General features: G+C 58.0%; 1 protein-coding gene across 3 annotated transcripts in view; it reads left to right on the top strand.

Moving 5' to 3' along the window:
• Positions 1-12,317, top strand: part of ZCCHC24 (zinc finger, CCHC domain containing 24) — a 99,373-nt gene that overhangs the window by 68,152 nt on the left and 18,904 nt on the right. For 2 of the 3 annotated variants that reach the window (XM_014549580.1, XM_005878446.2), the window contains exon 3: positions 7,285-7,449. In XM_014549580.1, coding sequence (XP_014405066.1) covers positions 7,285-7,449 — 165 coding nt within the window. Of the gene's footprint in view, positions 1-2,591; positions 3,031-7,284; positions 7,450-12,317 lie in introns of those variants that run through there. The other variant, XM_014549579.1, reaches the window with a different exon arrangement.

Raw genomic sequence — 12,317 nt, 5'->3', positions numbered from 1 at the left:
CCCGGCGGCAGCCGGCCGGCCTCGCGGCCCAGCCCACCTGTCCTCTGATCGCCGCTTCCTCTGGGGCCTCCACGGAGTCTGCAGCTGCTGGACCGGTCCTCCCGCCGCCTCCCGAGGCCACGTCTGCGGACACTGGAGTGTAGGAGTCTCCTGAGTGCCCCTAAAACAGCGTCACTCAGAGCACGTGGGAAGGAAAGCGTGGGCTTTGGCACTGAACAGACGAGCTCAGAAACTGGTCCTGCCGCTTACTGATGGTGACTTCAGACCAGTCACTGCCCCATCCCGAGCCCGTTTCCTCACCGACCATTAGGGTCAAGGGTGCTCATCGCGTGGGGCTGTTGCATCGATGAGCGATCACTTTATGGGCCCCTCGCTGGCTGCAGACCTGCACGCAGGAGGGCTGGGTGGAGAGCGGCCTCTGCCTAAGGCTGTGGGTCCAAAGGTGTTCCTGGGGGTGTGAGTGACTTGGGTCTGGAAGTGTGGCCGGTGGTGTTGGTGCCTGGCAGGGCCACCGTTGGTCAGCGGGCTGGCCCCTTTGGAAGGGCCGGGAGTCTGAGAGGATTCCTTGTCTGTCTGGCTTACGTCCATGTTCCTGGAAGGTTCCACAAGCCTGTGTAGAGTGGGTGCTCACTAAATTTTAGCTGAAGGAAGAACTGATTGAGGTGGTGGCCCGGGGTCGGAGGTCAGAGGTGGGTCGTGTTCCTGGAACAGGTTTGTTCTCTAATTTTCTCACAACCTTTCGTGAGAGGCCGTGCGTGAGGTGGAAAGTGTCGCTTTGGAGTCAGCAGCTAGGGCTCAGGTCTTGGCTGCGCGGCTGGGGGGCCCTGCATACGATGCTTGGCTTCTCCGGGCCTCAGTGTATTCTCCCGTCGGATGGAGGGGGTCGGGAAGTGGAGGGCACATAGTAACTGCTCACTAAAGGTCAGTGTCCCGCCCTAGCTGGTTTGGCTCAGTGGATAGAGTGTCGGCCTGCGGACTGAGGGGTCCCAGGTTCAATTTTGGCCGAGGGCACATGCCCAGGTTGCGGGCTCGATCCCCCCCCCCAGTGGGGGGGTACGGGAGGCAGCCAATCAATGATTCTCTCTCATTGATGTTTCTATCTCTCTATCCTTCTCCCTTCCTCTCTGAAATCAATAAAAAAATTTTTTTTTAAATAAAATAAAGACTTAAAAAAAAAAAAAAAAAGGTCAGTGTCCCAGCTCCTCCAGAGCAGCCCCTCACTTGGCAAATGAAGAAAAGGAGGCTCTCAGCCGGGTATGAGACAGCCCGGCCCAAATCGGGGCCTGTGGCCACAGCCCACTTCCTCCCCACTGGGCCAGGCTCCGGGAGACACACAGGAGGGCAGAGGGGCGCCTGTGGGCCGAGAGGCGGGGCTCAAAAGGATCGATTATCCCTCAAAAGAGAGAAGAGCACAGTCCTCCCCATCGCGGCCCCCTAGCCTCCAGAAAGGGTCTCCAGAACCCTTGGGACTGTCCAGGGAGGGCCAACAGGATGCGCAGAGTCCTGGGCCTGTGGGCCAGACCCCCTGCCTCTCAGCCTGGTGTCCTCAGCTGCGGGAAGGGCGTCGCGCAGTCCTGAGACCCGGCTCTTCCTGCCTCTCCTCTCGGCCAGGACCACCTCAGTGGCCCAGCTGCAGGAGAGCCGGCAGACGGGCGGACAGCGAGCCAGCGGGAGCCCATCTGTTCCTGATTTCCTCCCCGCTCCTCTGGCTCCAGCCAGTGCCTCTCAGCTGGACGCACTGTGGGGCCGGCCTAGAGCCCCATGGCAGAGGGGGAGCCGCCATGGGGCTGAGCACCAGCTGACCTCTGGACCTCAGGAGGAAAGTGACCTTGCCCAGCGGTCAGGGCCACCTTCATGCTGGAGATGGGGAAACTGAGGCCCAGAGAGGGGAAGGCTGCCTCCCAGGCCACCCAGTGTGCCAGTATCCGCTAGTGTCAACCCTTCCCTGTTTCTCACCATCCTGGCTGGGCGGGTCCCTCCTGGCATGTTGCAGGGCAATTGAGAGAGTGGGCTTGGGCCAGATGGCCAGGGTTCAGATCCAGACTCTGCCACTTGCTGGTGGTGTAGCCTTGGGCAAGTTCCTTAGGTTCTTCACGCCTCGGGGTTCTCACCCCAAACCTGGGACTAATCCTATTGGGCTCATAAAGTGACTCAAAGAGGGTCTGGCCCTGACTAGACACCTAACTTGTGTGGCTATTCGTCTGTCCCAGAGCTTGGCCAGGCACAGCCTGCTCTCCTGGGCAGGTGGAGGGGGTGCGGCAGGGCTGGGACGGGCCCTGCGCTGGGCCCACAGCCGGGACGGTACCCTGAGAGCAGACCCTGTGTGTCCTGGGGTGGAACCGGCCTGGGGTCGTGCCGTGCAGGGCGTAGCCACAAGTCTTCAGCAACCCCGCGGTGCGGCCACCTCCTGAGCCCAGGGTCCCTGGGCTGCTCGGCCTCACGCTGCCACAGCTGAGTCATCTCCCCTCAAAAGGGACTCCCTCTAACTTGCTTCACCCTAAAGGCTGGCTCACTCCTGGTGGGACTTTGGGAAGCAGGGCAGGGACGCTAATGGGCAGAGTGACCAGCTGGGCTCTTGTGTCCTGTGACAGGTGTGGATACTTCTCTGGCTGTCCTCAAACCCAGGGAGCAGATGGGATCCAGGAGTAGGAAGTCCACTCCATGAATGGCGGGAGGGCAGCTCTTTGGACCCGAGCAGAGTCCAACAGAACCAGCAGCCAGAGGTCACCAGTGCCCTGAACCCAGGCCCCAGTGTCCACACCTGCAGGGGCAAAGCAGGAAAGAGCCACCATCTCTGTTGGGAAAGTGCAGGGCGCCCCCTTGTGGGCAGGCAGAGCCTGCAGGCCAGGGAGTCCGCTGACGAACTATCTTCGTCGAAGGTATACCTACGCGTTGACGACAGAGCAGAGCACGCTGACTCCTGGAGGCTGATTTCCCGCCAGCCCTTCTCTTCTCGTTTTCCTTTTTACAGTTTCGCCCTGAAAGCAGTCGATATGTGATCATTTATCCTGCTTTCTTATAAGCATTTTCCCAAACCCTTAAAAAATCCTCATAAATATTTTAGTGGCTCTGTTGTCACTCATCCAATGGGTGTGACATCGTGTTGGATGCTTAGCTTGTTCCAGTTGTTCACTGTCATAAACAATGATGAACATCCCAGAACAGGACTCTGGTCCACAACTCTGGTCACAGTTAGGATGGTCGCTCAGGCCTGGATTTGCTGAGGGGAAGGAATGGACTTTTTTTTTTTTTCACATTGGAAGGCTTACTGCCAAGTTGCACGATGAAAATACAGTAGGAAACACACCTATTCAGCCCTCAGCCCAGCAGCGTCTGCGCGTGCCCCTCTCACACCTGCCCGGTGGCCCTTCACAAGAGGAGGAAGGACTGCAGAGCTGGAGATGCCCTCAGAGTTACTCGGCCCGACTGCCTGACCAGGTCATAAGTCCCCTTGGCAACTTTCCTGGTAGCTAGCTGTTCACCCAGCTTCTGCTTACCTATCCCCAGGGACAGGGAGTGCACCATCTTATGGCCAACGGCCAGAAATCTCATGAGTTGGTGGAAAGAAAACCGAAGAAGTGCCCAAATAGTGTCAGCATCATCTGTGTCTCTTCCCAAGACGCTGGCCGCCTGGACGGCTCTCCCACCCCCACCCAGCCCCGCTTTCACTGCTCCTGGCACAGGGCCTCCTCCTACTCCCACGCCGGCCGCCACCGCCCACTTCCCAGGCTGCCCCCCACGGCAATTCCACCCCAGCTTCGGAGGTCAGGGGGACCCAGTCCCTCGTCCCAGCTCAGTCCCCGGTCTTCTGTGTGTCCTTGAGCAAGACCCTTGATTCTCTGGTCTCCAGAGGGCCCGTCTGTGCCTGAAGCGGTGGTTTCTGAGCCCCAGAGAGCTTTGCCCAGGCTCCTGGCAGATCTGATTCCCCGGAGGGGACGTGGCAGGGGCCCGGGTCAGGAGAGCCTGGTTGGACCTGGCACCCTTCCCGGCTGAGGCGGTGGCGGCCCCTGCAGAGCCGTCAGCATAACCGGCTGTTTCATGCGAAGTTTACGAGAAGAGGCCGAGGGATCGTGTGGGGGGTAGAGAAGCCTTTGTTCTGTCAAAAAGTCCTGCTCCCTTTGGCCCTACCCTCATCTTTAGGCATAAACCACATTGGGACTGAGCCCTTCCAGGAGGCATCACCCCTGCTCGCCAGGCCGCGTCTCTCCTCTGACCTGCAGGAGGGCAGAGCCACTGGCCGGCTGTGCTGGGGGCCCCGGGGCCTGGCAGATTTCTCCTCCTGAGCACAGGCCCCAGCTTTATAATGGGGACACGCATGGGAAAGGTGAGCCAAGACTGGGCCTCACCTCCTTCTTCTCACACTGGAAACTCTTTGGCAAGTCCTGTTCCTTCCCCGGCCTCAGTTTTGCCATCTGGTAAATGGGTTGGTGATATCCCCTGCCCCACAGGATTATGAGGAGAGATGAATGGGGGCCTGCAGGATGCAGAGCCCTGAGCGCAAAGCCAGCACACACAGTGCTTCGTAAATGTCTGTTCTCTTCTCCTTCCCCTCTGCCCTCCGCAGCCTCCTCAGTCTGGGTCCCGGCCTGAATTCCAGAGGGGAAGGCACCTAATGCTGCTCCTTTTTCGCTTCCCCACAGCCCAGGGGTAGCAAGCCCACCTCTACCCGGGCCTCCCCCCACCCTGGGAACTTTCCTCTTACGTTTCACACCCGTTGGTCTCAGCCCTAGCCTCCCTTCTCCTGGACGGAGCCTGCTCCCTCTCCCTGGATAGGCCCAGGAGAGAATCACACTAAATCGCCGAAGGGACTTGCAGTGTCCAGCCACCGAGCTAAGACGTTCATGTGCACAAAAGCAGCCATTCTTCCAACAGCCCCGGGCAGGCCCATCATCACCTGGGTTTCCACATGAAGACGCCGAGGCACACAGAGGCCGAGTGGTCTGCAGTTCTAAGTGTTTTACGTGTATTAGCTCATGTAGTCCTGAGAGCGCACTTCTGTGGTAGCTCCTGTCGTCCTTGTGAAGTGACCTGCTCAGGAGCACGGAGCTGGATTTGGATCCGGAGTCTGTGCTCTTAACCTGGTGCACAACCTCATAAACAGGCAGTTACCCAGGCAAACGTTACTATGGAGACAAATCATCTCATAGCTCAGTGCTTCTTAAACTCTATGGCATGGGAACCCCCTGGGCCTCGTGTTGAAATGCAGATTCTGAGTCTGTGGATCTGAGGTGGGGCCTGCAGTTTTGCATTTCTAAGGAGCTCCTAGGAGTGCTGCTCAGGCCAGTCCAGGAGGGACAGGGGACAGGTGTGTGGTCACAGTGCAAGGCCTGTGTGAAAGCCCGTCTCAGGCTCCGAGCCTGCACGTGCCACGGAGGTGACACAGTGCAGTTGGCGTCGGTCTGATGGGGTGGCCACTTCGCAACTTCAGCTGATAGACGCCATAAGCATTCTAGACCAGTGTGGTCATATGTCTGTGTGCAGTCTCTCATTTTTAAATATTGGGGCAACGAATTCAACTTTATAAAGCACTAAGCAGCTTGTACATGAGAGTTCACAACAACATTACTCACAACAGCAGAGAACTGGAAGCAACTCCGTGCCTATCATCTGATGAATGAGTGCACATAAAACATGGCATGCCCATACAATGGACTATTTTTCAGTAACAAAATGAATGAAGTACTGACACATGCCACAATATGGATGGACCTTAAGATCATTACACTAAGTAAAAGAAGTCAGACCCAAAAGGACCATTATTGCATGATCCCACTTACATGAAATATTTAGAATAGGGAACTCTTTAGAGTCAGAGAGTAGATTAGGGGTTGCCTAGGCCTGAGTGGTGAGGAGGTGGGGGTAGGATGGGGAGTGACTGTTAATGGGTACAGGGTTTCCTTTGGGGGTGAAAAAAATGTTCTAAAATTAGATTGTAGTGATGGTTGTATAACTGTGACGATACCACAAAACATTGACTTGTACACCTTAAATAGGTAAAATGTAGAATCATGTCTCAATAAAGCTATTTTTTAAAATGCCATGTAGGAAAAGCTAGTTTCCTTAACATATAAAGTGCAGTTACAAATCACCAAGAAAAATACCAAACCCCAGCAGGGAAAAGATTTACAAAGGATTCAAACTAAAAGTTTGCAGCTGGTTCTTAAATGCCTGGGGAACATCTCTCTTGCTCCTCATAGAAGACATACGAGTCAAAGCTGCTCTGAGAAGGTTGCCTCTCATGTCAGCAACGATGAAGACTGTTGGTGAGGAGGTGAAGTCGGACACGCAGGGGAAGGCAGTGGCAATTTGTCATTACCTTTAAAACTTAAAAGTGCACGTCCACTTCTATTTCTAGGAATTTATTCCGCAAATGTCCTCTCTCTTTGTACACACACACGCGCACACGCACACGCACACGCATGCACATTATTCACTGGAGCGTTGTTTGTAATAGCGGAAGAGTGGAAACCACCCAGATGCTCTGTGACTGTACTGGAACTGCAAGTGTGCGAATACGGGGCAACTGTTAGAAAACAGTAGCTCTGTTTGTCCTCATGTGGGGAAAGGTACTTGATTAGATATAGGGTGTCCCCCAAAAGGTATACACACTTTGAATAATTAGTAATTCCAATGGGTTAAATCTGAAAAGAAAGAAAAATCAATTGAGTTATTAGTTGTTAAGTGTGCATACCTTTTTGGGGACATCCTGTGTATATCTTACAATAATATGTCCAAGATACATTATTAAGGAAAAAAAAGAAAGAGGCAGAACCAGTATAATGTCTCTAAGCGAGCGAGGGGAAGAAAGCGTGTGTGCACATACGTTGCATATGTTTGTAAATGTGGAGTGTGTCTTCGGGGTGGTGAGCCTCCAGGTCGGGGAGAGGGTGGCGGGGAGCGGAGGTGAGGCACTGCATGTGTACGGAGCTGCGGTGCCCATGTTGCCTTGTCAGTAACCATTAAACCACACACAGTGGGCCAACGAGCACCTGTGTTCGGGTTCACGCGCCTGACAGCTGAGCTAAAGAAATGACTCCTAGCACCACCAAGGACTTCGCTCCCTTAACTGAAAAAGATGTGCGCCCCCCCCCCTCTGTCCTCTGTCCTCTGCCCCCAGCCTTGGATTCCCGTGTGTGCTCTGGGGTGACCCTGGTGTTCTTGGGACTGGGGACAGAATGCTTGCACATGGGGACACAGGGTATAAGAGCTGAAGAGGGGGACCCCAAGGGGCAGCATTTTGGCCTGGTGGACCCCAACCCCCTGTGTTTGCTTCCTGTCCTGCAGGCACGCCCCAAAGGCGAGGGTCTGACCCCATACCAGGGCAAAAAGCGCTGCTTCGGCGAGTACAAGTGTCCCAAGTGCAAGAGAAAATGGATGAGCGGGAACTCCTGGGCCAACATGGGGCAGGAGTGCATCAAGTGCCACATCAACGTGTACCCGCACAAGCAGGTGAGCGGGCGGGGCGGGCGGAGTGGGGGTGGGGGCTGGAGGCAGGGGGCTCGGGGCTCTGAAGGGCTGAGGGAGGGTGACTTTGTCTCTCATTAGGCCTTCTTATGGCAAGGATGAGACCAGATCCCTCCAAGTTGGCTTTCTTTCCTGTCTCATCTGAGATGGGGTGAGAGAGCACTGCTGCGGGGAAGGGGGAAGGGGAGGAGGATAAGGGGCAATGCGCCGAGGCCCTGAGACGGCAGCCCGGGTGCATTTGGGACGTTAGGAACCTGGATGCTGCTGTGAGATAGAGGGACAGGAGGGCAGCAGGATGCACAGGAAACATGCGCGTTGTGCGTTTATTCCTCCAGCCCAGTCACGTATGCGGGGCAGCTGCAGGGCGCCAGGCACTGTGCACAGGGCTAGTGGCCAAGGCACCCAGAGGCCTGCCCTGGGGGGAGGGCAGCTGATCCAGGGAGGACCCACTCACTGCAGCTGCCAGGAGGAGGGGCCATTTACTCTGGGACCTGAGGGAGCAAAGGAAGCCAGAGCTTTCGCAAGCAGGGAGGCGGCCATCCTAGAAAGAGGGGGGTGGGGGGCGGGGGTGTAGCAGGCGCAAACGCCCTGAGGCCACAGGACTTGGGGTGCTCCAGGCCCAGGGCTCAGTGGGGGAGCAGGAGAGTGGAGTGAGAGGAAGGGCTGGGGCACCCAATGGTGGTCACCAGAGCCTTGGGGGTCACGAGAGGGGACTCCTGAGCAGCAAGGCGGTTACTCTGGTTGTGTAGGGTTAGTTTCCGGGTGGGGAGGGCGCTGAGAGATTGAAAATGGGAAACCATTGGGAAGTCCCACGTGAGCTGGCCGAGGTCTGAATGAGGGGGGTGGCTCCATCTGGACTCTACACAAGTGTCACCGGATTGGATATGGAAGGCGCGGGCGGGGCAGGGACCCAGAACAATCGCACTTGGGGTTTGAGCACCTGAGTGGGTGAGTGGTTGTCAGCCAGGTGAGCAGCCTGGCTGGGGGGCGGGTGAACGAGGGGTTTGCAGGGGGTGGAGGACAGGGGGAGAGTGTGTCGGGGGGGAGAAGGTTGATGAGTTGGGCATATTTAGACGAATGGGGTAATGCATGATCCTGGGTGTCAGACTAGGTGGCAGGAAGGGAAGCCACAGGGGCCCTGATGGAGAGGTGGGGCCAGGACTGGGGGAGGCCAGGGAGCCAGGGTGCTGGACAGAGAGGAGTTGCTGCAGGGGACCGCCCAGGAGATGGTAGGAGAGAGGTCACTGTTGATGAGACCTGGGGCACTGAGGAGCCGGGCTGGTGAGTCGTCCCTGTGTCAGCTGCATCACCAAGGGAAGTGGCGGCAGCCGGAGGCAGAGGGGCCTGAGGGGAAGGGAGGCAGAGGGGTGCGGAGCGGGCATTGGGGGCACTTGGGGAGGCCCCCTGAGGCGGTGATGTCAGACTGAGCTGGGATGGGGAGTGGAGAGTCATGGACTCAGGGGGCTGGGTGGGGGTGGCAGAGGGGACAGGCACTGCTGGTGAGGGGACAGCACGTGCAAGTAGGGGGCAGGGCTGGCACGGAGCGTGGGAGGAGCTGGGGGGGAGCAGAGTCTGGAGGGGGGGGCTGCTGGGCCGTTGGAGGCCAGGCAGAGAACTTGGCCCCTGTCCTACTAGAAGAAGGAGGAGAGGGTGTCGTGGTCCAAATGCTCTGTGATTGTCTGACCCTCGTGCTGGCCTCCATTTCCTGTTTGCAGGCTCACCATCCCCCACCCCCAAAGGTTTTCATGGTCCCATCAGCCACAGTCACACGCAGGCGGACAGACTGGAAACTGGCCGTGGCCGAGGGGCAGGCCCACATCCTAAGGGCGCTGCGGGAGAGGCCCCGGTGACCGAGGGGGCGGGCGGGCACAGGGCACACAGTGTTTGGGAGCATGTCGGGGGCTGGGGTGGGGTGGGCAGTCTGGAGGAGACCGTCCGGTCCTGAGTTCTCCTGGTGACTCCTGACAAGGCCTGGGCCCAGGCCACAAACACACGCACCGTTCTGATGGTCAGAGGCTCGCCTGGCTGTGCTCCGCGCTCCCAGCCCTGGGCGTGGCCCTGCTGTTCGGGGGCTCGTGGGCTCTCGCCAGGTCTGTGCAGGCGCTGAAAGAAGGTTAAGGTCAGGGGTGCTAGGCATCCCAGGAGCTTCCTCTCCAAGCGAACAGGTCAGACAGGGTTAGCCACTGGCATCAGAATCGCGGGCGTGGCCACCCCGGTACCGTGTGCCAAGCCCCCGCATGCCCTCCCTGGGTTTGTTCATCCCAATTTCACAGGCAGGGAAGTCACGGTCCTGAGAAGCCACATGGGGTCCCCAGGGTCCCCAGATGGAAGTGGGGCCCAGAGCTGAACTTGCCCTTGTCTATTGAGCTGTCGGGAGCCCTCCCCTGAAGCACACAGGCCCAGTTTGTGCCCCAGCTCGGCCCACGTGCTGGACCAAAGTGCCATGGTCCCGGTCAGGAGGGAGGAGGTCGTTTCAGTGGCGGGAGAGGCAGCACTGGGAAGAGTGTGACCGCAGCGAGCGGTGGCGGGCACTCCTCCGAGTACTTTATACGTTCGTCCTCTCAGCCACCCCTAGAGTCAGCTCTCTTATTTCCCCAAACTACAGAGGAGCAAAATGAGGCAAGGGGTGTACGTGACTCACCCAAGGTTAGTAGAAAAGAGGGAGAAAGTTCGGGGCTGCAGGGGGCAGATGAGTAGCCTGGGTGGGGAAGAGGGGACCCGGGAGGACAGGTCACGTGGCTGGCGGGCCAGGGAGCCAGAATGGGCCAGTTCCTGCATAGGCGCGGGTGGGCAGGGGCTGGGGTCTGTGCTGGGGGTCTGGGAGGCTCGTTTTTTGTGATTTTCACACCCTCTGTGACCTAAGCAGAGGCATGACCGATGCCCCCAGGCAGGTGGGACCCACTTCCTGCAGCGGCTCCAGCCTCCTAGGCCCTGCCCCTACATTGCCCAGCAGCCCTCCCTCCATGCCAGGCCCATCCTGGCTGGCACCACCTTCCTCAGGCCGGCAGTGCCTCATCCACTTCCTCGTTTCTCTCCTGCCAAGCTCAGTGGAGCACAGCCTCCCTGACCCCTTCCCCCTCTCCGTGCCCAGGATCAGAGTCCTGGCCCCACCTGCAAGGCTCTTCCAAGAGCATGTGGCCTGCTTCCCTGTCCCCAGGCCCTCCCCAGCCATCCAGCCCTTGTCTGTGGAGCACTCACTGTGCCGCAGGGAGACGGAGGCTCAGGCAGGACCGGAACTGGAGCACCAAGGGGCCCAGGACCGGGCTCCCGTCACCACCCGCCCCCATCTCCTGCCACAAGGGTCTCCTCCCTCAGGGAGGCTGCAGACCCGGCCGAGGGTGAGGGGTGGTGTCAGGAGCTTTTGAAGAGCTGAGAGGAGGGTTTGGCGTCCTGCCCCTGGCCCCGGTGGGGTGGTGGAGAGGGGCTGCTTTATTTCTCCTGCCCCCTGAGCTCTGACCTCTGGGGCAGCCATCTCCTGAGAACCCTCCTCCTCCCCGCTCCTCCCTCCCCTGCCACATCTGCTTTCTGTCAGGCTCCAGCTGAGCCCCCTTCCCGCCCTGCCCCCCACAGAGGAAAACACTTGGGGCTTTGCCTCACTGCAGGGGTGGGGTTGGCCCTGAGCGATTAGTCCCAGCTGCTGCTTGTTTCCCTCTGAGGAGGGTGGAGGGTGGAGGGGAGTCGTCTTGACAGCTTCCCTGCTCCTTCACCCACACGGGGCTGAGCCAGGACCCATGGGAGGGGGAACAGCAGAGGCGGGCAGGGCACTGATAGGATCACAGCAAGGGGGACCGAGAGAATGTTGCAGGGGTGGTTCGGGTCTCAGCTGGCTCCCCTGCTCCCAGCCTGCCCCCAGCCCTATATAGCACTAATGGTAATAATATATGATATTAATACTGGCCAGCACTTTGCTTTTCATGTACCAGGCACTGTCTTAACAATTTTTCGTATATTAGCTTATTTACTCTTCCCAACAACCCTATCAAGTGGGTCCTTTTATTAGCCCAGTTTTACAGAGGAGAAAATTGAGGCACAGAGAGGTTAAGTGACTTGCTAAAGGTCACACAGCAACAACTCTTGATGGTTATAAAGTGATCTCATTTAGTGCTGTCTCTATCACACATACAGCCAATGTTACTAACCTCCCACCCGGGTTACAGAAGGGCAAGTTGAGGTTCTAGAGGAGAAAGATCTTGGCCACCAGCCCTTGGTGAGTAGGTGAAGCTGCAGACCCCTGGGTGAGACGCGTGATGTCCTGGTCCTCAGTTTCCTCATCTGTGAGGCAGATGGTGATCTGCCCCTCACAGGAAGGGTGAGGTCAGGTGCTATAATTTATGTGGCAGCACTTTGCAAAGTATAGACCAGGCGTCCTCAAACTACGGCCCGCGGGCCACATGCGGCCCACCGAAAACATTTATCCGGCCCGCCGGGTGTTTTTGCCGCCGCTGCCTGTCCTGCTTAGCAGCCGACTCGTCCTGGGCCCGCAATGCGCATGCGTGGAATGTCTGAGGGACAGTGAACTGGCCCCCTGTTTAAAAAGTTTGAGGACCTCTGGTATAGACCATGGGAGCAAGCGGGTGTCGGCCTGCTTCCTCTGCCTCTCTGGCCCCACCTGGAAGACCCATTCAGGGAAGGGGCCCTGGCCAGCATGAAGAGGGGGGCGGGGAGTGGAACCAGGCTGGGTTTGGTCAGGGGAGGGGAGACTTCTGTGTGACCCCTGTGTGGCCGGGATCACTAGGATGGGGGTACAGGGACCCGGGTGTCAGTGCAAGATCGGGAAGCCCTTCTTACAGCTCAGGCAGTGAGCTCCGCGGGCCTGCAGGGAGCTCCCAGCCCTCGGGGCTTGTAGGCCATGG

Source organism: Myotis brandtii, unplaced genomic scaffold (assembly GCF_000412655.1).
Source record: "Myotis brandtii unplaced genomic scaffold, ASM41265v1 scaffold560, whole genome shotgun sequence".
Classification (NCBI taxonomy): domain Eukaryota; kingdom Metazoa; phylum Chordata; class Mammalia; order Chiroptera; family Vespertilionidae; genus Myotis; species Myotis brandtii.
The sequence above is the reverse complement of the archived record's forward strand: the minus strand, read 5'-3'. Positions and strand labels throughout refer to the sequence as shown.